The 22,634-nt window shown below is 37.1% G+C and overlaps 1 protein-coding gene, 1 long non-coding RNA gene and 1 other non-coding gene across 3 annotated transcripts; 1 reads left to right on the top strand and 2 right to left on the bottom strand.

The window, feature by feature from the left end:
• Window positions 1–16,305: 16,305 nt before the first annotated feature.
• Window positions 16,306–17,676, bottom strand: LOC113316613 (F-box/LRR-repeat protein At4g14096-like). Its single transcript, XM_026564776.1, has 3 exons — window positions 16,972–17,676; window positions 16,721–16,873; window positions 16,306–16,587 (listed from the first exon to the last, which is right to left on the bottom strand). Exons 1-3 carry the CDS (start codon window positions 17,674–17,676, stop codon window positions 16,306–16,308), a joined length of 1,140 nt encoding a protein of 379 aa, XP_026420561.1.
• A 231-nt stretch (window positions 17,677–17,907) lies between these two features.
• On the top strand, window positions 17,908–18,062 carry LOC113319825. Its single transcript, XR_003345808.1, has one exon. It is a non-coding gene; the product is annotated as a U4 spliceosomal RNA (small nuclear RNA).
• A 2,823-nt stretch (window positions 18,063–20,885) lies between these two features.
• On the bottom strand, window positions 20,886–22,363 carry LOC113317103. The gene is made up of 5 exons (XR_003343242.1): window positions 22,188–22,363; window positions 21,872–22,106; window positions 21,595–21,791; window positions 21,321–21,480; window positions 20,886–21,226 (listed from the first exon to the last, which is right to left on the bottom strand). It is a non-coding gene; the product is annotated as an uncharacterized LOC113317103 (long non-coding RNA).
• Window positions 22,364–22,634: the final 271 nt, after the last annotated feature.

Genomic DNA, 22,634 nt, shown 5'->3' with positions numbered 1-22,634 from the left:
GCAGAGTTGTCGAGTTTGAAGTAGGGGATTTTGTCTGGGCAATATTGACAAAGGATCGTTTTCCAGTTGGCGAGTACAACAAACTGAAGGCGCGCAAGATTGGTCCCTTGGAAATTGTCGCAAAGATTAATTCCAATGCATACAAGTTGAAGCTTCCAAGTCACATCCGTACTTCTGATGCTTTTAATGTCAAACACTTAGTGCCTTTTTGTGGTGATAATTCTGATGATGATACGACAAATTCGAGGGCGAATTTCTCCCAACCCCGAGAGAATGATGCAGATGAGCAGGCTATAGCCTATTTGGAGGCTAAAAATCCAAGTGTCGTAATTTAGATCCTTAGGGGTCCATTTCGATGGGAAACAAGCCAAAAAACAGGACAAGGAGTCTTCGATTGCCTTGGTCTTCAGAATTTAGCCAAATTCCATCGTTTAGGGCATCAAACATACGTTTTTGCTATTTTAGGAAATTTTTTATTTTGTTAATAACTCTTTCGTTAGGAGTCTGTTTGGGCCGCCGTTTGAGGCGAATTGTTTTATTTTATGAGTACTTTCATTATTTTAGGTCGACCAAAATTTGCCAAAAATAGCAAATTAGGGTCTGAGTCGGTTTAGGGTTTTTTTTCATCCTTTCTTGACTAGCAAGTTAGGGTTTTTCCCCAAGTCTATAAAAGACCCCAAATTCCATCGTTTAGGGCATCAAACATACGTTTTTGCTATTTTATGAAAGTTTTTATTTTGTTAATAACTCTTTCGTTAGGAGTCTGTTTGGGCCGCCGTTTGAGGCGAATTGTTTTATTTTATGAATACTTTCATTATTTTAGGTCGACCAAAATTTGCGAAAAATAGCAAATTAGGGTCTGAGTCGGTTTAGGGGTTTTTTTCATCCTTTCTTGACTAGCAAGTTAGGGTTTTTCCCCAAGTCTATAAAAGAGTCCATCATAAATTGTTTAGGGCAACTTTTTTTGGAATATATATCTTCTTTATCAAACTTTGTTCAAGTTTAATCGATTTTTATCTAAAGTTGGGAAACCGAAGTCTAGATATTAATCAACGTTCATAGTCGATATTCCTAGGAATATTTGAAGTCTGAACAACACTTCTCTTTTCTCTAGTTTCTCTAATATCCGCTGCATCACTTTCCTTGCTCCACCTGAGTCAATGTTCCGCTCTTCTAAGCAACTAACTCCAAGTTACGCACCACATCCATTAGGGTTGACATCCATAACTACCCGATAAGCAAATGAAACTGCCACAGTAGCCTCCATGCGTCTGCCTAAGTATTACCTTAGCAGAACCATAGTCTTCATCTTCGTCTCTAAACTCCAGCCGATTCAAATGCTTACTTAAACAACTGATCACATACTTGCTCTTTTCCATGAGCATGTCCTCCAAAGCGAGTTAACGAGAAACCTTGCGTTAGTTTGTCATAAACCAACCTTCATGTTAGCTTCCAAGAAACTAACCATCTTGTATGTACCAAAACATATTGAGCATGACTCTAATTGTGCACCAAATACAACCAATCGATGGATCATTGCCAGTGCGTACCAATCTCGAGTTCATCTCTTATGAATCTTGATTTACGATCCTATATCTGATTGGATCATGATTCTACAGCCATATTTCCCCAATTGAGTTTTACTCCTTCAAGAAGCTCATCATATCTTCGACCAATGCATACATACCAAACTAAATATGTCCAGCTTCACAGTGTCTTTGATAGCTGACACACCAATCATCTTCACCACTTCAAAAACCTCAACGGGCTTTGACAACAATGTCCTTTTACGGGCTTTAACATAATTTCCAAGATAGTCTTTTATCAATTTCATAGCAAGCATGTAGTTTCGACTTCGCGACAGTCAAACCACAACATAGTAATACTTGGATAGCACTGTGTCTAATGTCGAAGAATTCTTTGTTACCGTTGTAACAATACATAAAGTCACACATTCTCCCTTGTGCATATCCCTTTTCCAATCTTGCTCCAAAACGTACACCAACGTTCGAAATCTGATAATTCGTCCTTCACACAAAGACCCAATCACACACATCCATAATCTGAAACCTTTGGTAACTTCCTCGAGCTCCAAGGAATTCAAGACGTTGTTGTGTTTATCTTCTCAAACAATGTAGAGAAAATAACTTGACGGAAACTATATCGTTGCTGAACCAAATTTCTTAAAAGAAATATTTACCTTCATCTCTACATGCTCTGTCACTATTGAAATTAATTTCGATAATTGTAGCAGACGAGCAAACCCCAAAATATTATCATTGCTATAATGTAGCTCTCTCCAACAGAAAGTCTCACACCGATCATCAAGAAATCAAATAGCCAATGGATAATAAAGGTTGACAGAAAAACACGCCGAAATTGTAGCCCTGTCAAATTCATGCACCGTGTTTTCTCCTAAGTAATATGCGCTAGATCGTATCCATACCACCATACACATTGTAGTATTGTATCTTTATTCTTTAAACTCTTGAAGTGTCCAAGCAATACCTTTTTAATTCCTCACAACGGGTCTTCACCAAAGTAGAAACGTATCCGCAACACAAATAGACCAACCTGTTTCTCACAACGGTCTTGCACTTCAACTATCCCGGTCGACTTCAAATGGTGTATGACAAAACAACTCTTCGACAGAACGTCATCGACAAGAATCAAAAAGATCACAAACTATCTAGCTTTTAAATCGGAAACAGTACGAGAGAAACTCCAGAAAACATTGTTTTACCCGACACAATGGCATACTCAACACAGACAAACAAACCCTACAAACTGTGTCGACAAACTGAATCTTATAAAATAATAATAAACCATAGCTCCACCACAACCAATATCACATCTCATCCAACGATCAATGTCATGCAACTATTTGTAGCCACACGCTTCAAATACTAAGACTGAATATCAAACTCTTCACTTTTGGAACATATCAAATCCTGGCCAACGATCAATACTTCCAAAACGAAACCTACTAAGAGATTTCCCGAATCCTTATTGTAACAAACAACTAAGGCAGAACGAGTATGAATTCATCTTCACATTCTTCAACTTAATGTTAAAGAAAATCAGCAACATGATCTAATTGATGACGATTGATAACCAAACTATTGTTACCCTTGATTTGGAACAATAATGAGACTTTGACATGTTAATATTACATCTTTACTTCCACAAACATACAAAACAATATTTGTATATAAATTACGATACTTTTGCCTTCTTGTGTCTTGCCAAGCAAACACCAATTAATTGAAAAAACAATCTACGCAGGTCTTTCAAACAGTTCACAAGAATATGGTACGAAGTATAGAGAATAAATAAACTTACTTGCATATAGGGTTTATGCTCCAATAAAATCAATGCCAAATCTCCAATGTAGAGCACCAAAACATCAAGACCATACATCTTGACCATATCGAATGCAGATCACCTGATATAATCTCATTCCTTCAGAAGTGCGCTTTACTTTGCTTTGTTCCCAAAACTGATGAAATCAAATTCTACACATACTTGATAACATCAAACTCTGCATCTTCGGAAGCTATAACATCAAATCCTCACATATTTGATGAAACCAAATCCTTTGTCTTCAAGCCATAAACAAAGAAACAAGAAGTAAAGTACTCACGGATTTAACGTGGTTCAACAATATACACAACGTGTGTAATATTGTCTACATCCACCAAACGACTACGACCTCTTTATTCATTATAGAATCACCGCTGAGAATTACACAAATGATTGACTAAATCAATCTATCGACTCACCACAACGTGACCGAACACAAGAACTCTCACAAGCACCCTATAAGATCCAAAGTAGTGTCTTCACCCATACGAGATAACGTTTACCACATTATCAATAACAACGAGATGATCTTCTCTGTACACCCTGCTATAGATTACCATGGACGCCTTTAGACCAACACCAATAATCTAATCCAGCACCACCAATATGATCTTCTCCATAACAAGATGTCTTACCAACATCTCCATACGAATACTCCATAACGACATATCTTCCAACATCGATAAGTATCCCATAAGCATCATAATGATGTACTCCTTCCACCATTAGGTCTCTCATATAACCACCTCAATAGGTGGGATGAATCCCTCGCATCTCTACGAGATTGACATTGAAGTTATGGAGTCACAAACTTGGTTCCCAAGTCTTGGCCTCCTTGGATTAGAAAACCAACTCATACTAGGAAATCATGGTCAATTTAGGTATCCCATCTTACTATGGAAGTTGATCCTAATTAGGAAATCCACCGTTTCCCTACATCTCCTACACCCATCGCCTACATTCATCTCTAATCTCTTACATCTCCTACAACCATCCCTTGCAGCCATCTCTTATCTTAACCAACAAAAGTGTTGGCTTTTGATGATGAAAATGGCTTCCCATCTCGGTTCTTAATCAGCAATGGTGCTGATTTCCGATGATAATCAGGGTCATCAAAAGTAGAGCTGCAGTGGTGAATCGGTCATGGAAGTGGTAGTCCATATGGTGGTCGGGGGCCGCTATGGTAGCAATGATATTTCGTTAGGGTTTTCATCTGTTCTGGGTTCTCTTCAATGATGAGCAGTTCCATCCGGGTATCTCTAAAGGGCTGTTTTATTCATTGTTGTTTGTTTAATTTGTAACGGTCTTCCTGGCTTGGTTGAGGTTGTGTCCCCTGACTTTTGTTTTATACTCTTTGTAAGGAACTTTTTTTTAGTCTATCTTGGATTATCTCGATAGTCCTTGCACTTTCTGCTGAAAGTTGTATCTATGTAATTTGTGTCTCGGTCTAGTTGTAATCTATTCTTATTTCTTCAATATAATCTTCTTTCACGATCAAAGATCAAAAAAAAAAAAGGAAACTTATGAAGCTGAAGACGTGTTTCGGCACCTCCAGTCAGTTTGGTTCGTGGAATTTAGTGGGGAGGCGAGGGAGTTTAAATGGGTGGAATTAATTTTGAAGAACGAACGGATAATTGGTTAGAAACCGTAAATTCAAGAGTTGCTTAATTATTTACAGCATTCAGAATCAAGGTTTTGCGCACTTGCACACCTCGTCAAATACAAGCCACTTCAGATTACGTGCTGCTTTGAGCAATGCAAATATTACTTTTTTCTTTGATTGCTGCTCCACGATGCAGGTTCAACTCGTTCAAATTATGAAATGTAGGATGTTTACAAAATCATTTGCAACGGAAAATTTCAGTTTCAAGAAGTCTGATATGACCGACCATACAACACATAAAAACTACGTAAACCCAAGTTTTGCACACTTGCCTAGTAAAATATAAGCTTCTTCAAATTAGGTGTTGCTTTCAGAAATGCAAATATCATTTCATCTGTGGCTGGTCCTAGAAGCACCAATTCATCTGTGGCTGGTCCTAGAAGCAACAATTTGTTCAGATTAAGAAATGTAGGTATGGGGTCTAAGAGCATAGCTCGGTGGTATCCCATCAACTCGAGTAAGGAGGAAGTCAGGGTTCGATCCCCAGCATAGTAGAGATTTGTTTTTAAATTAGTTGTATGAGGGGTGGGGCTAGTCCAACTGGCTGAATTTGGGTAAGGGCCTGGATCCAGCTTCAACCTATCAAAAATAAAATAAAATAATAATGTAGGTATGATTTTCACGAAGTCATCTGCAAACTAGGTAATGTTAGAAAAATGCATTGAAATGACGATAATCAATAGTAGTTCCCCCCTTGAAGAAATTATTTCGAATAAATTTTTGTTCCACATACTCAATTCACATTATAAAATCCATCCGTGAGCACCAATCTTCAATGCAAATAATTACTACTCAGTTTAATGGTAAAAGAAACTGAAAAAAAAATATTCTGATTTTAGGAAACTGGTAACTCTATCACAAGTTAAACATGCATCTCTCAGAGGCTCTCGGAAGACTTTCTAACTCCGACAGAAATGCTTCTTTCTCTTTCGAGTTGCAATAGGCAATACCAGAAATTCTCCTCAATGATTTTGCATGCATCAAAACTAATTTCACCCATTGCAACTCTCTTGCCTCCCCACTAAATCCCTGGAACCAAACTGACTGGAGGTGTCGCAACAAGTGTTCGGGTTTATCATACACTATATTGTCATCGTCAGATGAAACATACTCCTGAAGTGAATTGGGATAAGAATAGACAACATCATCAGAATATTTTTTCAGAGGCATAAAACCATAAATGGTTATCAAATGTAACTAAATTTGTGCCCGTTGCTTAGATTTGTGCCCGTGCTACGCAACGGGCATATTTTTTTCTCTTAACTAATGTTGGCGGTTTTCATCCCGCCCCATGGTAATATACTTTAGATTTGGTGTGCATGGGGCTTCACCCCACCCCATGGCAATGCATTCATGATTTGTTGTGTCTGGGATTTCGCCCCGCCCGTGGGATGCATTTTTGATTTGATCTGGCATGGCAAATACATTAAATAGGTGGAGAGTATGTGCAAATTTTATTTATTTATTCCTTTTAACATGGTGTGCGCGGGACTTCGTCCGCCCTATGGCAATGCATTTTTGATTTGGTGTGCGCATGGCTTTGCCCCGCCCCGTGGCGATGCATTTTTTTGACTTGGTGTGAACGGGGTTTCGCCCCACCCAGTGACGGTATATTTTAGATTTGGTGTGCACGGGGTTTCACCCCGCCCCGTGGCGGTGTATTTTCGGTTTTGTGTGGCGTGGAAAATTCATTAAATAAGTGAAGAATACGTGCAAATTTTATTTATTTTTACTTTTATTTTCGCAGAAAATATATATTCTCCCCCCTTTATATATATTAATTTGGAGAAAAGAGTCATAATATAGTAGTTACTGATCCGTTTCCAAATTGATTACATCAAATTTCTAAACACGGTAAGTTGCATTTTTCTTTTAAGTTTGTAATTTCTAAACTAATCATGTGTTGCCAAGTGTCCTCATCTAAACATTGTCAGGTTATGAATTATAAATTGAAGTTGGTTTCCTTTTTTTTCTTAATTTGCTTTCCAATTCTTTTTTTTCAGTGTACTTACCAAAACGTTCGTTTCACAAAATTTAAAAAAGACATTTTCGGCCCATCGGAAGCGAGAATTCTCTCATGGTTCAACGTGAGAGCTTTATTTATCTAGGATTTATGTTTTCTTGCTGGGGGAAAATACCAACATAAAAAGTACTGATCCTGCATAATTGAAACGGGAGGAGGAAGAAAAGAGAAACAGAATGAACTGAAAATATCAAAGAAATATGTAAGTGTCCTATTATACCTCATATCTAAAATTAGGCAACTATTCCTCTCTCATCCATTAAGGCCTTCAGGGTTACCAAAACTGCTATGAAATGAGGTTCTGTTCGGAGAGCAGGTTGATGCGTGCATACGTTGAATGTGGTGCTTGCTTTATAACCTTGTTTCTCTTCCAATTCTTTCCAGAAAGGAATTTTTTTCACTATGTAATCCTCGTTCAATAATCTAAAATAATCCCTCAAGTCAGCTTCAATCTTTTCTTTTGTCTTCCGATCATTATTTGTGCACTTTTTAAACTTGCTGACACCTATCTACTGATCATCTTCTTGCCAAAGCGATATGAAATCTCTTCCCTTGCTCACATGATAATCTCTCTCTCTGTCAGCTTTTCCGTATCAACATGTTTATTCCAAGTAGACATACCATTATTGATCAATCACGTACCCTCCAGGCTTATAAGAATATCAGAAATTTTTTTTGAGATTACAAACGCACACACATGATGATTGTTATAGATAGATAACACAGGTGGATTATTATTTATAGACCTCTCTTTTGCTTTCTGAAGGGGTAGGATTCAGAAACCCACACATACTCATATTAGAGCAACTGCAACGGTGCGAGTATAACCAAAGATCAATGACCAAAAAAAATGACCAAATTTGAGTTTAGTCCGGTGTGTGACGCTACGGGTAAAAGACTAAATTTGGTCGAGCATGCACTATACGTTCGCCTGGTGTGGGGCATAAACTATACGTTCGCCCGATCAGATTCCAGAAAACTAAAAAAAAAAGTGGGGCGGAGGTATAAAGCCCGCCCCATATATATAAAGTATAAAAAAAAGAGTGGGGCGGAGGTATAAACCCCGCTCCACCCAAAAGAAAAAAAAAGAAAATTGGGGCGGAGGTATAAAGTACGCCTGGTGTGGGGCAGGGATTTTATGCATGCCTGGTGTGCGGCATTAACTATACACCCGCCTGGTGGTGGGGCGTTAATTATAGGTTCGCTCGACTATATTAGGTTTTGGTCTTGGTCTTGGATCAAATATAGTCTAGAATTTGGTCTTTGGTCCGAATTTTAATCGATAGTCTGTCCGCTATGTCTCGTTTTTTGACCAAATATTTGGTTATATTCGCCCAGTGTGGTTGCTCTTAGGAAACTCCCAAACTTATTGATCACTCTAACATGAAATCTCTAAATTTATTGTATGTAGTGTATTTCTTTTCATGGTTATTAGGAGCGCAGCATTCATAGCTTCCAAGTTCTTGAAGGTTAGTGGAATGGCCTAATCGTAGCACTTTTGGTATAAAAAACATATCATAATCAAAGATCTTCCCAGAAGTAGTCAAATTTTTAAACTAATCTTACGTTGTCATCTCCCAAATTTGGTTACCTTTTTTTGTTTGATTTTCTATTCTTTTTAAACCAATCATACCAAGTGTCCTCACCAAAACGCTCATTTCACAAAGCTTGAAAAAGGCTTATTTCGGCCAATAAGAAGTGAGAGTTTCCTCACCGTTCAACGTGAGAGTTTTATTTGTCTAGGCCTTTAAATCTTTTGAATGAATTATGTAAGCCCAAATTTAGGGCACTTGCCAAGTCAAATTCAAGCTTCTTCAAATTAGGTGCTGCTTTGAGAAATGCAAATATCAATTCATCTGTGGCTGATCCTAGAAGATCCAATTTGTTCAGATCGTGAAATGTAGGTATGATGTTCACGAAGTCATCTGCAGTGTGGAGAGCCTATTCGTCGCAGGCAATAAAACAAGCATATCAGTTTCTAGGAGTCTGATAGACCATATAATACATTAATACATAAAGAGATCATGTGAAACGGTGGAAGGAAGAATACCTGTAGGTCTAAAGTATCTATCGTTAGACTTTGTACATGTGAAATCCCTTGAAGAAACTTACTTACAGCTGCAACATGACCTATCCTTTCCTCCCCATCATAATCATTAAAGTAGATTACTGCATAATCTAGTTTTACAAAGCTGGACAGATCATAATCCTTAGCCACACTATCGAAATAGGTAAGAGATACTAGACCCGGTGCATAAATATTTAGATCACAATCTTGTACACCATCTTCCTTTGAGGAATAATTCCGAATTTCCAAGACTTTTAGAGATGGAGTTAAAATGCAGAGTTTCCTCATACCAAACCAAGGTGCAGCTTTCCAAAGTCAAATTTTCAAGGACGGGACAATTAGCAATGTTTCAGCCATCATCATCAGTAAATTTTATACAACGAAGTTCAAGGATCTTGAGTTTCGGAAAAAAGAAACTTGTAGGAATATGTATATCACATGATGATGCATTTAGCTCCAATTTAGTCAGTGATTTACATTTAAAAAGGGACGAAGGAATAAAAAAAGGTTTCTCTAGACGTAAGCAAAGACTGAGTTCTTGGACGTTAAGCTTTGTTATATAAGAGATTGTTGATTTCTTAATAGGATCGTATATCCTTTTCTCATTAATTTCAAACTATTTATATAAGTTACAATAGTCGGAATTGCCTTGACTCTCAAGGAATTCTTTTCCTAGAATAACTCTGTTTACATAGATATCAAATTCCTAACCATAAAATGATATATTCTCCTAATACCCTCCCTCAAGATGGAGCATGTAGATCAAGAATGCCCATCTTGGACAAGAGAGAGTTAAATTGAGCTTTCCCCAAAGTTTTTGTGAAAATATCTGCTAATTGCACCGTTGTAGGAGTGTATGACGGTGATATGATCTTACTTTTTATTGCATCTCTGACAAGATGACAATCTACTTCAATATGTTTTGTTCTTTCGTGAAACACTGAATTTTGTGCAATGTATAATGCTGACTGTCTATCACAGTATAGATTCATTCCTTGAGTATGATGAACCCCCAAATCACCAAGTAATTGTTTTAACCGTTTTAACTCACATGTCACAGCTGCCATCGATCTATATTCTGCTTCTGCAGACGAACGTGATATTGTATGCTGCTTTTTAGTTTTCCAAGACACAGGTGAGAAACCAAGAAGAACAAACCAACCAGTTAATGAACGCCTTGTCAATAAACAACTTGCCCAATCTGAATCACACCATCATTTCAAATGAAGAGCACTATCAGAACGTAAAAGTATACCTTGGCCAGGATTTTTCTTCAAATATCTAACTACACGCAGTGCTGCTTCCCAATGTTCTACTCTTGGTTTTTGCATGAATTGAGACAATATATGCACAAAATATGCAAGATATGGTCTCATTACAGACAAGTATATCAAACGACCTACTAATCGTCTATATTTATCCACATCTTCTAGTAATTTTCCTTTTCCTAAAGCTAGATGATGATTTGTTTCGAGTGAAAATTCTGCAGGCTTTGCTCCCAATAATCCAGTCTCCATGATAATATCAAGAGCATACTTCCTCTGGCATAAGTAAAATCCTTGTCTACTCCGTGCCACTTCTAGTCCAAGAAAATATTTCAACTTCCCCAGATCTTTCATTCTGAAACAGTGACCCAATTATGTCTTAAAATTATGAAGTTCAAGCAAATCATTGCCTGCTACAATTAAATCATCAACATGAACCAATACGTTAAGTTTCATCTTCACTTTTGTCATTGTAAAAAGTGAATAATCCAAATATGACTGTGTGAATCCACAATTCTTCAAAGTTGTCGATAACTTTGCAAACCAACATCGAGGTGCCTGCTTCAAGCCGTACAACGACTTCTTCATTCTACATACCATATTAGGATTTCCCTTAGCAAACCCTGGAGGTATCTTCATGTACACTTCTTCTTCCAAATCACCATGAAGAAATGAACTATGGACATCCATTTGATGCACTTCCCAGTTCTTAATAGCTGCAACTAACATAAAAGTTCGTATTGCTGTCATCTTTGCCACAGGCGCAAACGTCTCATTATAATCTAAACCCTCAACTTGATGATTACCAAAGATCATCACCAACCTTGCTTTCAAGCGTACCAGATTTCCATTTTCATCTCTCTTTTCTGTATAGATCCATTTACTTCCTAATGTTTTCTTTCCAGGTGTCAACTCCACCAATTCCCATGTTCCTTGTTCTTCCAATGCTCGGATTTCTCTATCCATAGCTTTTCGCCAACCTGGATGTTTCATAGCTTATTTAAAGCTCCTTGGTTCATTTGCTGCATTAACTTCCGCAAGATATTTTCTATGCACAGCGGAAAAAAGATCACAACTAACATAATATGTTAAATGATCAGGTGTACCTGAGGTAGATGATTGTGCAGAAGGAGGAGAAGATGGACTATTCTCTCGAACTGTATGCATCAGAAAACCTCTAAGTCTTGTCGAAGGAATTTTCTTACGCTTTCCCTTACCCATCTCATTGATATTGTTATCTACCACTGTCTCTGCTGGTGTACTACATTCACTGTCACCACTAGAATCTTATATGATCGATTTCTTATTCTTTCTCCTTTTTCTGTTCTTTTCTATTTTCCTCTACTCTTTCTATTGGTCGTGAAGAGCTATCATGTATATCTTCACCACTTTTTGGAAGTTCAATTACACTTCTAGGTAATGGTAACTCCTCCACATCGTCATCATCACTCCAACATGCTTCATTACTTGTTGTCGCATTATTGGGAAGTTGTTCATCTTTTATCTCAACATATGGGACTGCAGTTCATAAAAATCCACATCTCTAGACACTAAGAATTGGTGTGTATCCAAATCATACACTTTCCATGATTTTTTACCAAATAGATATCCAAGAAACACAATCTTCTTCCCCTACTACCAAATTTGTCACCTTTGTTATTTTGATTATGCACATAACACAAGCACCCAAACACACACAACTGATCATATGGAGGCAATTTTCTAAACATAATCTCATATAGTGTTTTATTCCAAAGTAAAGGTGTCGGTGTTCTATTAATCAAGTACGCTGCAGTTAACGCAAATTCTCCCCAAAACTTTATTGGAAAGTTAGCTTGAAATCTTAATACTCTCGCCACATTCATAATACATTGATGTTTTCTCTCAACTCTTCCATTCTGTTGAGGTGTACCAACACAAGATGTCTCAAATATTATACCATTAGACTTAAAGTACTCATGTAAACAATTAAATTCCATTCCATTATCACTTCTAACACATTTGATTTCTTTGTCAAATTGACGTTTAATTAGAGAAATAAAGTTAAGAAACATTGACTCAACTTCTGTTTTATTTCTCACCAAATAAATCCAAACACCTCTTGAAAAATCATCTACTATTGTCAAGAAGTAGTGAGCTCCACAAGACGAAGGTGTCTTGTAAGGCCCCCATAAATCCAAATGAACCAATTCAAATAAACTAGCAGATTTATTCTGACTTAAAGGAAAACTACTCCTACGATGTTTTTCTCGTGGACAAATATCACAAGCCTTATTGTTGTTCCTAAAAGAACCACTCACAACTGGTATTTTCTGCAACACTTTCTCCGAAGGATGTCCCATTCTTTGATGCCACATCTCGTATGAATCCCTACCAACTGCTAACACTTTAACTGGAGGAACACCACAGAAGAAATATAGTCCATCTTGTCTCTCACCCACTCCAATCACCTTCCTCGTCCACTGGTCCTGTATAACACATAATTTATTAGTAAACTGCACAACACAAATAGACTCATCAATCATCTGAGTGACTGCGATCAAGTTACAATTCAACTGAGGCACATAAAGGACATTATCAAGCCTTAAACCACCCGGAAGAATAATGGTTCCAATTTTATCAGAGTTTGTTGTCTTTCCATCTGTTAAACCAACTGCACAATTTTTAATTGTCTTCACTCCTATCATGTCATCTAAATTACATGTGACATGATTTGTTGCTCATGTATCCACAATCCAGGAGTCACGATTCTTCTTACCTTGTAATTGTATTTTCGATTTGTTTGAATTCAAAAATTCACTTGTTGAGGTTGAGTTGTTGTCACTCCAACTAATCCAGCTCCATCTGTAGGTCCTGCACTGGTATTTGACTGCTGACTGGCTGCCATACTCAAGTTATTGGCACGAACGGGATTGGTGTTGTTATTACCTCTTCCAACTCTTCCATACGCAAAACCACCACGACTAGGATTATTTCTACCACCACCTCTGTTACCTCTACCAGATCCTCTACCAGAAGCAAACTCACCTCGTGGCCTATCTCCCCACCAGTAAGGGTATCCAATTAATTCAAAACATCCATCTTTTGTATGTCCATCTTGCTGACAGTGGTTACACACCTTTAAACTAGTAACAAAATTACTAGTATTTCCTTTTTGGAAAGGTTAAACCTTAAAGGCCATCACATTATCTTGTCCTTCTTTACACAGTGTGACCTCTCCTATTCTCAAGCGCTCAGCATTCACTACATCTTGGTATGCAGCATCAATCGTTGCCAATGGATCTCTTGCCAATAATTGTTCACGAATCGACCCATACATATTGTCTAAACCAATTAAAAAATAATGAAGATAATGTGCTTCTCTTAAAGTAGTGACTTGTGTTGCAATATCACAAGTACACAGACCACAACTACATCTTGGTGGCTTCATATATGTGATCAATTTATCCCATATTTTATTAAGCCTTCCAAAGTACACATCTACATGTTCATATTTTCCTTGCTTGCACTCGCTCAGAGAAGATTTGAGTTGGCAAGTTCTGGTTCCACTAACAACACAAAATCTATTCTTCAAGTGCGTCCAGAGTGTACTTGCATCATCATAATCTCCAGTGTTGATCTGATAGAAGAATCTAAGGTATTAGTAATCCATGAAACAATCATAGAATGTACAACACTCCATTCCTCCACCTGATCAGCATCTCCAGTAGGTTTCTTCACAATTCCATCAACAAAGACAAACTTACGCTTTGCTTTCAAAGATCTTCCAATGGTTATAGCCCATTCATCATAGTTAGTTCCCTTCAATATGATCGAGGTAATAATAATACCCGGACCATCACTTGATCCTAGGTAATAAACTGGATCTTTCTTCGCCTTGTTTGTGTTTGACGATTCTGGATCATCATCTTTTCCCATCGCTCAAAAATAGTTTTAGGGTTTCTGTTTTTTTTTTTCGGCTGAAAAGAAGCTTAAAAATTTAGGTTGAAACCAGGCTCTGAGGCCATGTTGATTTCTTAATGGGATCGTATATCCTTTTCTCATTAATCTCAAACTATTTATATAGGTTACAATAGTCGGCATTGCCTTGACTCTCAAGGAATTCTTTTCCTAGAATAACTCTGTTTACATAGATATCAAATTCCTAACTATAGAAAGATATATTCTCCTAATAGAGATCCATGAATGAACCCTAGATGCATTCATGTCTATGAGTGTTTCAAGTTTTACCTTCTGAATATTTGATGATGGGTCACGAAGAAGTAATGTTCGATCCACAAAATACATGAACTTATTGGTCTCGGATAAACAGACTTGGCTTGCCCAAGAGGGAAACTCAAGTATGGGCATAGATGTCCATATGACATTCCATCTTTTAGGTAGTAGAGAAGTACGAACAACAAGCTTGATATCATGGAAAGAGAGTATATGATGAAGAATTGCGTCAGGTAAGAAGCTAATCCTATCTTCTGCCTCACCAATGCTGCTATTATTCTTTCCCTTTAGTAACTTTTGATTAGTATTCAAATCCATGATTATTTCGACAAACCCTAACTCAAGTAAAATTTTCCTAACAAAAATCTAAAAGCCCTTTGAATCCGAGTCAAAACAAATAACGGATTAGAAAAAGAATTACCTTAACGGATTAGAAAAAGAATTACCTTAGATTCCGTTGAATATCAAAACATTTTTGGAGAGTAAATCCTTGAATCCCAACTAAAACGAGTAACTGTGTGAGTGATTAAGGCCTAGTTTGGTATTGCTGCGGCCAAGTTTTTTGGCTCGAAAACTTTTCAGATCGATAGTGCTTCCCAGCTCTGCCCATAAAGGAATCTCCTGCACCCAAGTTTTTTTGGCTCCTTACCAAAAGAAGGTGTACATACAATCATTTGGAGCTCTTGGGCTCCTTACCAAAAGAAGGTATAGTGCAAATGGACAATAAAGGGAGTAATATTTCATGAACGCCACTCTTAATACTGATGGAGATTCAAAAGATTGGACGAGTTAAATTGACATCCTATTAGGAAATTGTACGACTGGTGGATCAATAATAGTTTTTAAAGCCGATCTTTATTTATATAGACTGCACGTATAAAACTCACCCCAACTATTAAAAATTATTCTCTCTAAAAGAATGACATTTTGCAAAAGTTCTTGAAGAAATTAGGAGAAAGAGCTATCAGTTTTTATGTTGATCAGTTAAAACTTAAATATCTAATTATTGTAGACTTATTTGTCATTCAGTATCAGTATTTTTGGGGAAAAAAAAAGGAAGAATCATCACTCTTTTAGGGGTAAAGAGTAATGAACAAGAACTTAAGCCGGTAATCACCTATTGTTCTTCTTCCTTGTCTTCCTCATGTTCATATCATTATCTTTCTCCCTAGGTATGTATCATAGTTTAGCGACACCACACTTTCCACATAATTCTCTGCGTAGCTCTAACACTCAAATGCCTCGGGTCACAACTTGACTGTCTTTCCATGTATTTGATGCTAACGTATACCGAAACGTAGATTACATAACTAACGTTACGACCATTACTAGAATCTACCACAAATACTTACTTGTGATCATCGGATCTGCAGTTGTATACCAAAAGCATTTATGCAAACAAATTTTTTAAAGAAAATAAACTAGAGCAATATATAGGAGATACAGTTGATCAGGGATGGTGGCAGTTCATAACCTAAAGTATCATGTTGTGTCCAAATTTTGTCTCAAAAACTCGGTTCTTCATGGGAAAATCCACTGCCGAGGACCAAGCTTAAAAAATAAAAACACTTAGTTTAACGGTAACAGAAACAGAAGAAAACATTCTGATTTTAGGAAATTTATAACTCTATTACAAGTTTTCTTAACGGTAAAAAAATAAACAACTGAATATGCTGATTCTAAAAATCTCATGCCTCCATCAAAAGTTTTAGATGAACTTAACCACACATCTCCAAGAGGCTCTTGGAAAACTCAGCAACTCCGACATAACTACTTCTTTGCTTTTCGGAGTTTTCTCTTTAGAATGGCAAGTACCATATTCAATAGTCATCGTTTGTAAAGATTTTGCATTCTTCAAAATTAATTCCGCCCATCTCAACTCCCTCACCTCCCCACTAAATTCCACGAATAAAACTGACTGGAGGTGTCGAAACAAGTCTTCAGTTTTATCTGTTTCATCTTTTTCATCGATAGACAAAAGAACTGATGACTGAATTGAATAATATAGGCAGATGAGCATCATAAATAACAATTTAGAAGGTATAAATGGTTATGAATCGTAATCTCAAGAGTTGTTTAATCATTTAAGATGGGCATACAGAATAGAATTTTTGCACACTTACCTCGTCAAATACAAGACACCTCAGATTAGGTGCTGCTCTGAGCAATGCAAATATTTCTTTATTAGTGGTTGCTGCTCCATGAAGCAGCTCCAACTCATTCAAATTATGAAATGTAGGTAGGTTGTTTACAAAATCATATGCAATTGATTGAACCTATTCATAACAAGGCAGTGACAACAAATGTATTTCAGTTTCGGTAAGGCTGATTGACCATATAACACAAACTACGTAATATACAGACTAAAGAATACCTGTCCGGTTTGAACGTGTACTGATAGAGACCTTACATGTGAAAGCGCCTGAAGAAACTTACTTAAAGCTTCACCTTGAGATATCCTTGGCTCCTTAGTCGATTTATGTTCATGAAAGTTCACTTCTGCTTTATCTAGTGCAAGAAAGCTGGACAGGTCATAATCCTTCGCTACAATACCCCAGTAGGTAAGAGATGCTAGACTTGGTGCGTGAATTTGGATATAATAATCACATAAATCATCTTCCTTGGAATAATAATAGTATACAATTTGCAATTGTTTTAGTAAAGGAGTTAAAATGCAGATTTTCTTTATACCAAACCAAGAGCAGTCTTCCAGAACCAATTCTTCAAGGACAGGGCAATTGACAAAGAGTTGGTCATTCCAGGAATCACCCGTAAATTGAACTCCGTTAAGTGTAAGGCTTTTTAGCTTTTGGAAGGAGATATTTTTAGGACAATATATATTAGGAGTTATATATAGGTACAACTTAACCAATGATTCACAAGTAAATATCGATGAAGGAATAGGAAAAGGATCATCTTGATATAAAGCGACACTGAGGTCTTCGACATTACGCTTTGTTAGGCTTCCGATCCATGATATAACCCGTGATGCATTCATGTTGGTATTCAAGCCGAGGTCAAACTTCTGAATAATTGATGATGGGTCATGAAGATGAAAAGTTCTATCCACAAAATCCATGAATTTATCTATCTCCGGTAACGAAGGGCGAGGTTTGGACCGATCCCAGAATCCAAATTCAAGGGTGGGGATGGAGGTCCAAATATGATTCCATCTTTTGGATAGCACAGATGTTTGAGAAGCAGACTTGGTTTTAAGGAAAGAGAGGATGTGATGAAGGAGTGAGTCAGGTAATTCACTAATCCTATCTTCTGCCTCACCAATGTTGTTCTGTTCCTTAGGTAGTAACTTATCTTTGCGCTTGGGGCAATGACGCAGCTAATGAGGTAATAACCTAGGCGCGTCAATTGCTGGTTGAAAACTATATCCTTAGGTAGTAACTTTTGTTTATTCAAATCCATTAACTTAACTGATCACAGAATTGTTGATGCCAAAAAAAATATTTTAAACCCTACGAATCTAAGCCCAAACAAACACAGAATTAGAGGAAGAATTACCTTAGGGACTATGTTGATTTGTTTCTCTGAATCCGAGCTAAAACGAGGAACTTCTTAAATTATGCACACCGGAAAGGCCGTGATTTTGCAAGTCTAGGGTTTATCTCCATTGTGCTTTTATAGTCTTTTCAGTTGGTGCTGCTCTTGTTAGGTCTGTCCTCTCGGTTGCCAATTGAGTGCCCACAATGGAGCTATTTTAGGAACGTGGCTTAAAAGAACGGTGACGTGTTGGGTTGGGGTTAGAGTTAAAAATATGGGAAAGAACATGTTTTGCATCAGCTACACCTCATTTCCTCTGCCGTAGGTCCGGACAATCGCATGCAAAACGAAATTTATTTCCCTAGCTTATGTCTGAATGGGTAATTATCATTCTTTATGTTTTAGTCTATTTTTTGAAACATGTAGTTATCATTCTTTGGAAATCAGCATTCCTCGATCAACTTTTATGATGCAGAGAGCTGATACTCAAACTACACTCATACTGAACCAAACTGACTGAAGTAAAACCGGTTCAGCCTCTTTTGTATTTGTCTTTTTGGCTGTTGCTAATTTATAATATTATGTTCCTACCACTTTTCTTGCATGGATCACAATATTAAACCATCTTCAGTCTGAAATATTTTATCATGAAGCAATTGTTTCCTGTAAACTTTTTGTTTCACAAACTCAATTCTTCATTCTATTTCAACTGATGATAAGGGCAAAGCTCAACGACAAATAACTACACTAAATGAGAAATAAGAAACCAAAATAAATCTGCTGATTCTAGGGAATCTATAACTTTATTATTAGTTTTAGACAAACTGAAACACACAACTCCCTGAGGCTCTTGGAAGATTTTGTAACTCCGATATAACTACTTCTTTCTCTTTCGCATTGCAATAGGTAGTAGTAGGAATACTCAATTTCTGCAAAGATTTTGCACTTTTCAAAATTAATTTTGCCCATCGCCACTCCCTCCCTTCCTGGCTAAATCCCTTGAACTGAACTGACCGGAGGTGTCGAAAGAAGTCTTCAGTTTCATCATACACTCTATCGTCATCCTCAAACCAAAAATCCGCCTGAGTTGGAATAAAAACAAGTAAACAAACATCAAAAGAAGAACTTATAATAAGGCTAAATGGTTTAAAAATGAAAACCCAAGTTTTGTGCACTTGCCAATTCAAATTGAAGCCTTTTTTAGATAAGGAGCTGCTTTGAGGAATGCAAATATTAGTTCATCCGTTGCAGGTCCTAGAGTAAAGCCCAACTTTTTCAGATTATGTAATGTTGGTAGGACGCTTACGTAGTCGTCCGCAACAAGGACAGCCTAATCATGACAAAGCAGTAAAAACAGGCATGTCAGTTTAAGGAGTCTGAATGACCGTAAACTAAAGATCATAAAAAATATAAAGAGAGCAGAAAGAAAGAAGATTATCCCTAGGGTTTCAGAATTTATTGTTAGACTTTGTACAAGTGAAAGCGCTCGGAAAAACTTACGTACAGCTGCACCACGACCTGTCTTTTCCTCTCCATCATCTTTAGTAAAGTTGATTTCTGCTCTATCTTGTTTTATAAAGTTGGACAGGTCATAATCCTTAGCCACACCATGCAAGTAGGTAACAGATACTAAACTTGGTGCATGAATCTTGAGATCACAATCCCTTAAACCATCTTCCTTGAAAGAATCATTTTCGATTTGCAAGATTTTAGTACAGGAGTTAAAATGCATGGAGCATTTCTTCGTACCAAACCAAGTGCAGTTTAGCAAAAAAAATTCTTCAAGGACAAGGCAATTGGAAAAGTGTTGTTCATTCCAGCAATCATCAGCAAATTTGATCCAACAAAGTTTAAGGCTTTTGAGTTTCGGAAAAGAGAAACTTTTAGGAATATGAATATCACAGGATGCACTTAACTCCAATTTAGTCAGTGATTCGCATGTAATAAGAGATAAGGGAAGAATAAAAGGTTTTTCTAGTTTCAAATCGAGACTTATTTCTTCGACATTACGCCTTGTTATATAAGAGATCCATAAATAAACCGTAAATGCATTCATGTGTTTATTCGTCTTGAGATGGAACTTTTGTATATTTGACGCATCACGATGATTCTATCCACAAAATCCATGAACTTCATAGTTTCCGACGATGAAAATCTCTCGCAGGAGGGGAAAATAAGAAAAATCATCATTGACGACACTTTATTAGCGTTGTAGTACACCTACGACAACTCCATTTTATGCATTGTGTAGATGGGGTATTGTAGAAAGTCCAAGCTTTTCTACAATACTTGACTAAGAGTTGTAAAGGATGATGTGATTCATGATTCGACAATATTTTCCCAAAGTTGTGATTCTGTTTCGATTTTTTTTTTGAAAGCCTAACAGAACCCTTGCTTATGTTGTAGGAATATCTTGGACAACACAAGTAGGGTATCGTGGAAACATATGTAACAACAAATACTGGTATTATGAATAAGATTTACACATCTCTTGTGTGAGCTGTGGAACTATTTTGGACAAGACATAGTTATGTTGTAAAGAAACTATTTCACAATATCTGGCTGGTATAGTCGAAAACTGGAAGACAACATTTATTAGTATCGTGAACACTACGGTCACTACACTTGCTAGAGTTGTAGAACTTTCTGTCACAACCTTTGTGTTGTGTAGTCATAATCTCTAACACAACATCCTTACAGCTTGTAATATTTGAAGTAATGTGTAACTACAACACTTGTTAGAAGTTGTGTGCATAAAACTATTTCGAAAAAAAAATTATAGCGGAAATCGAATTTCGGAAAGTAATTCACTTTGACATTAACCTGCCAGTGTAACACATTTACATTCACTCAAGTTAACCTGCCAGTGTTAAACACACACATTCAAAAAATGGCAGTGAACAAAGTTAGGTTTTAAACCTCAGAAGCCTCTCTTCAAATACATGTCAACAAAAGTTTCAATACTATCCCTCTCACTTCATGTTTAATTGAATAAAAATACCTAATCAGATTTTTACATTAAAACATTAAGATCCTTGGAATCACTCTCATCAGAGCTATCATCACTGGACTCTTCTTTCTTTTTCGCTGCAGGTGCAGGCTTTCTTTGCTGCGACTGCCTTCCTTAAACGTTCCTACACCAAAGTTGCATAGAAAGTAAAAACCTAGCCATTGGAGTGAAGAATTGCATTAGATAGAAAAATGTACCACCACAGCTAAGTACATCACCTGATAGGCTAATTTTGTTCGTACTAAATCAAGTGGGCAAGTGAAAAGAACTGCGGTTCCACCAGCAAATGAACCTGCCAGAAAGCCTTGTGTAATTCATGCGCGACAAATTAGAATCAACCTCCAAAGACGAAAAATCAATCCATTGCTCAACATGACCCTATTTCAAACAATAAACTGAATTAATAGCATATCAATCATCAAAAGGAAACAGAAAAATAAATAAAAGAGATGAAAGAATAAGCCAGTGAAAACAGAAAAAAAAATGTCTTACATATTCAATCAAGGACGAACCAAGGAGAGGGTTGCCTTCCTTCAAGCGAGCAAAGAAAAGAAAATAAACTAATAAGTTGCATACTTGTTTGCAAAACAATCATCCCTCAGGTGTTTAAAAAAGAGTGGAGCCTCATCAAAACGTGCTATGGCATTACTCTCAAAAACAGGTCCTTCTCGAGTTTCACGAACAGGAATCTGCACACGACAACCAAACACACATAAGGAGAAAACACAAAATTAAGCTACAGTTTTCTCTCTTAACTACAAGACTGTACCTTTCTGATTGGGTTCATCTTAAGAAACTCAGGAGTCTTATTCGTGACACCAAATGCAAAATCCTTGACCACTTCAACATCAACACCACTATATTCCGCAGCAATCCATGTCACCCATGCCGGACATATCCATGCCACCCATCCCTTGCATCAAGCTGGCCATGTCCATGCCGCCCATTCCACCCATACCTCCCATTCCTCCCATGCCTCCCATTCCACCCATGCCGCCGAGTTGCTGTAAACAAAATCAATACAAGTTTAGGCCATCATCAAGGAAACTTTAAGAGAAATGCATATGGAGGATTTGACACCGTACCGAGAAATCCATATCTCCTGTATTAACATCGGGTGTTTCTGAAAACAACATCCAAAATTCCAGTGAAACCACATAGAAAACAAACAACAATTAGAAGACTATGAGAACCAACAAAAAATTGAATAATATATCAGACGTATGCCATATAATGCAGAGCTGCATGAGGAACAATTCGAGCAACACTAGCTCCTTTTCCCCTACCATACATACCCCAAACAGTGACAGGACTCAGAAACCATTTTCCACCTTAAATTACAAATTCAAAAATCCGTAATCAACTTATCGAAAGATATCATACGATTCACTATCACCATTACCAGTTCCACATTTTATACGAGCTGATCCAATACTGTCAATTTAGTCCATGAAAATGATTGAAGGCGCATGTTCCCTGTCCACGTTAAGAAACATGTACAGCTTAAGTACGAGTGATAAAACTTCTTACAA

This window comes from Papaver somniferum, chromosome 10 (assembly GCF_003573695.1).
Source record: "Papaver somniferum cultivar HN1 chromosome 10, ASM357369v1, whole genome shotgun sequence".
NCBI classification, from domain to species: domain Eukaryota; kingdom Viridiplantae; phylum Streptophyta; class Magnoliopsida; order Ranunculales; family Papaveraceae; genus Papaver; species Papaver somniferum.
Note: the sequence above shows the minus strand (reverse complement) of the source record. Positions and strands in the feature narration are given on the sequence as shown.

Coding starts and splice junctions, on each gene's coding strand:
- LOC113316613 (XM_026564776.1), bottom strand. CDS start 17,676: ATGGATTTTGTGGATAGAACTTTTCATCTTCATGACCCATCATCAATT. Junction 16,874..16,971: donor TACACGTTCAAACCGGACAG/GTATTCTTTAGT, acceptor TGTTATGAATAG/GTTCAATCAATTGCATATGA. Junction 16,588..16,720: donor GGTGTCTTGTATTTGACGAG/GTAAGTGTGCAA, acceptor TATTCAATTCAG/TCATCAGTTCTTTTGTCTAT.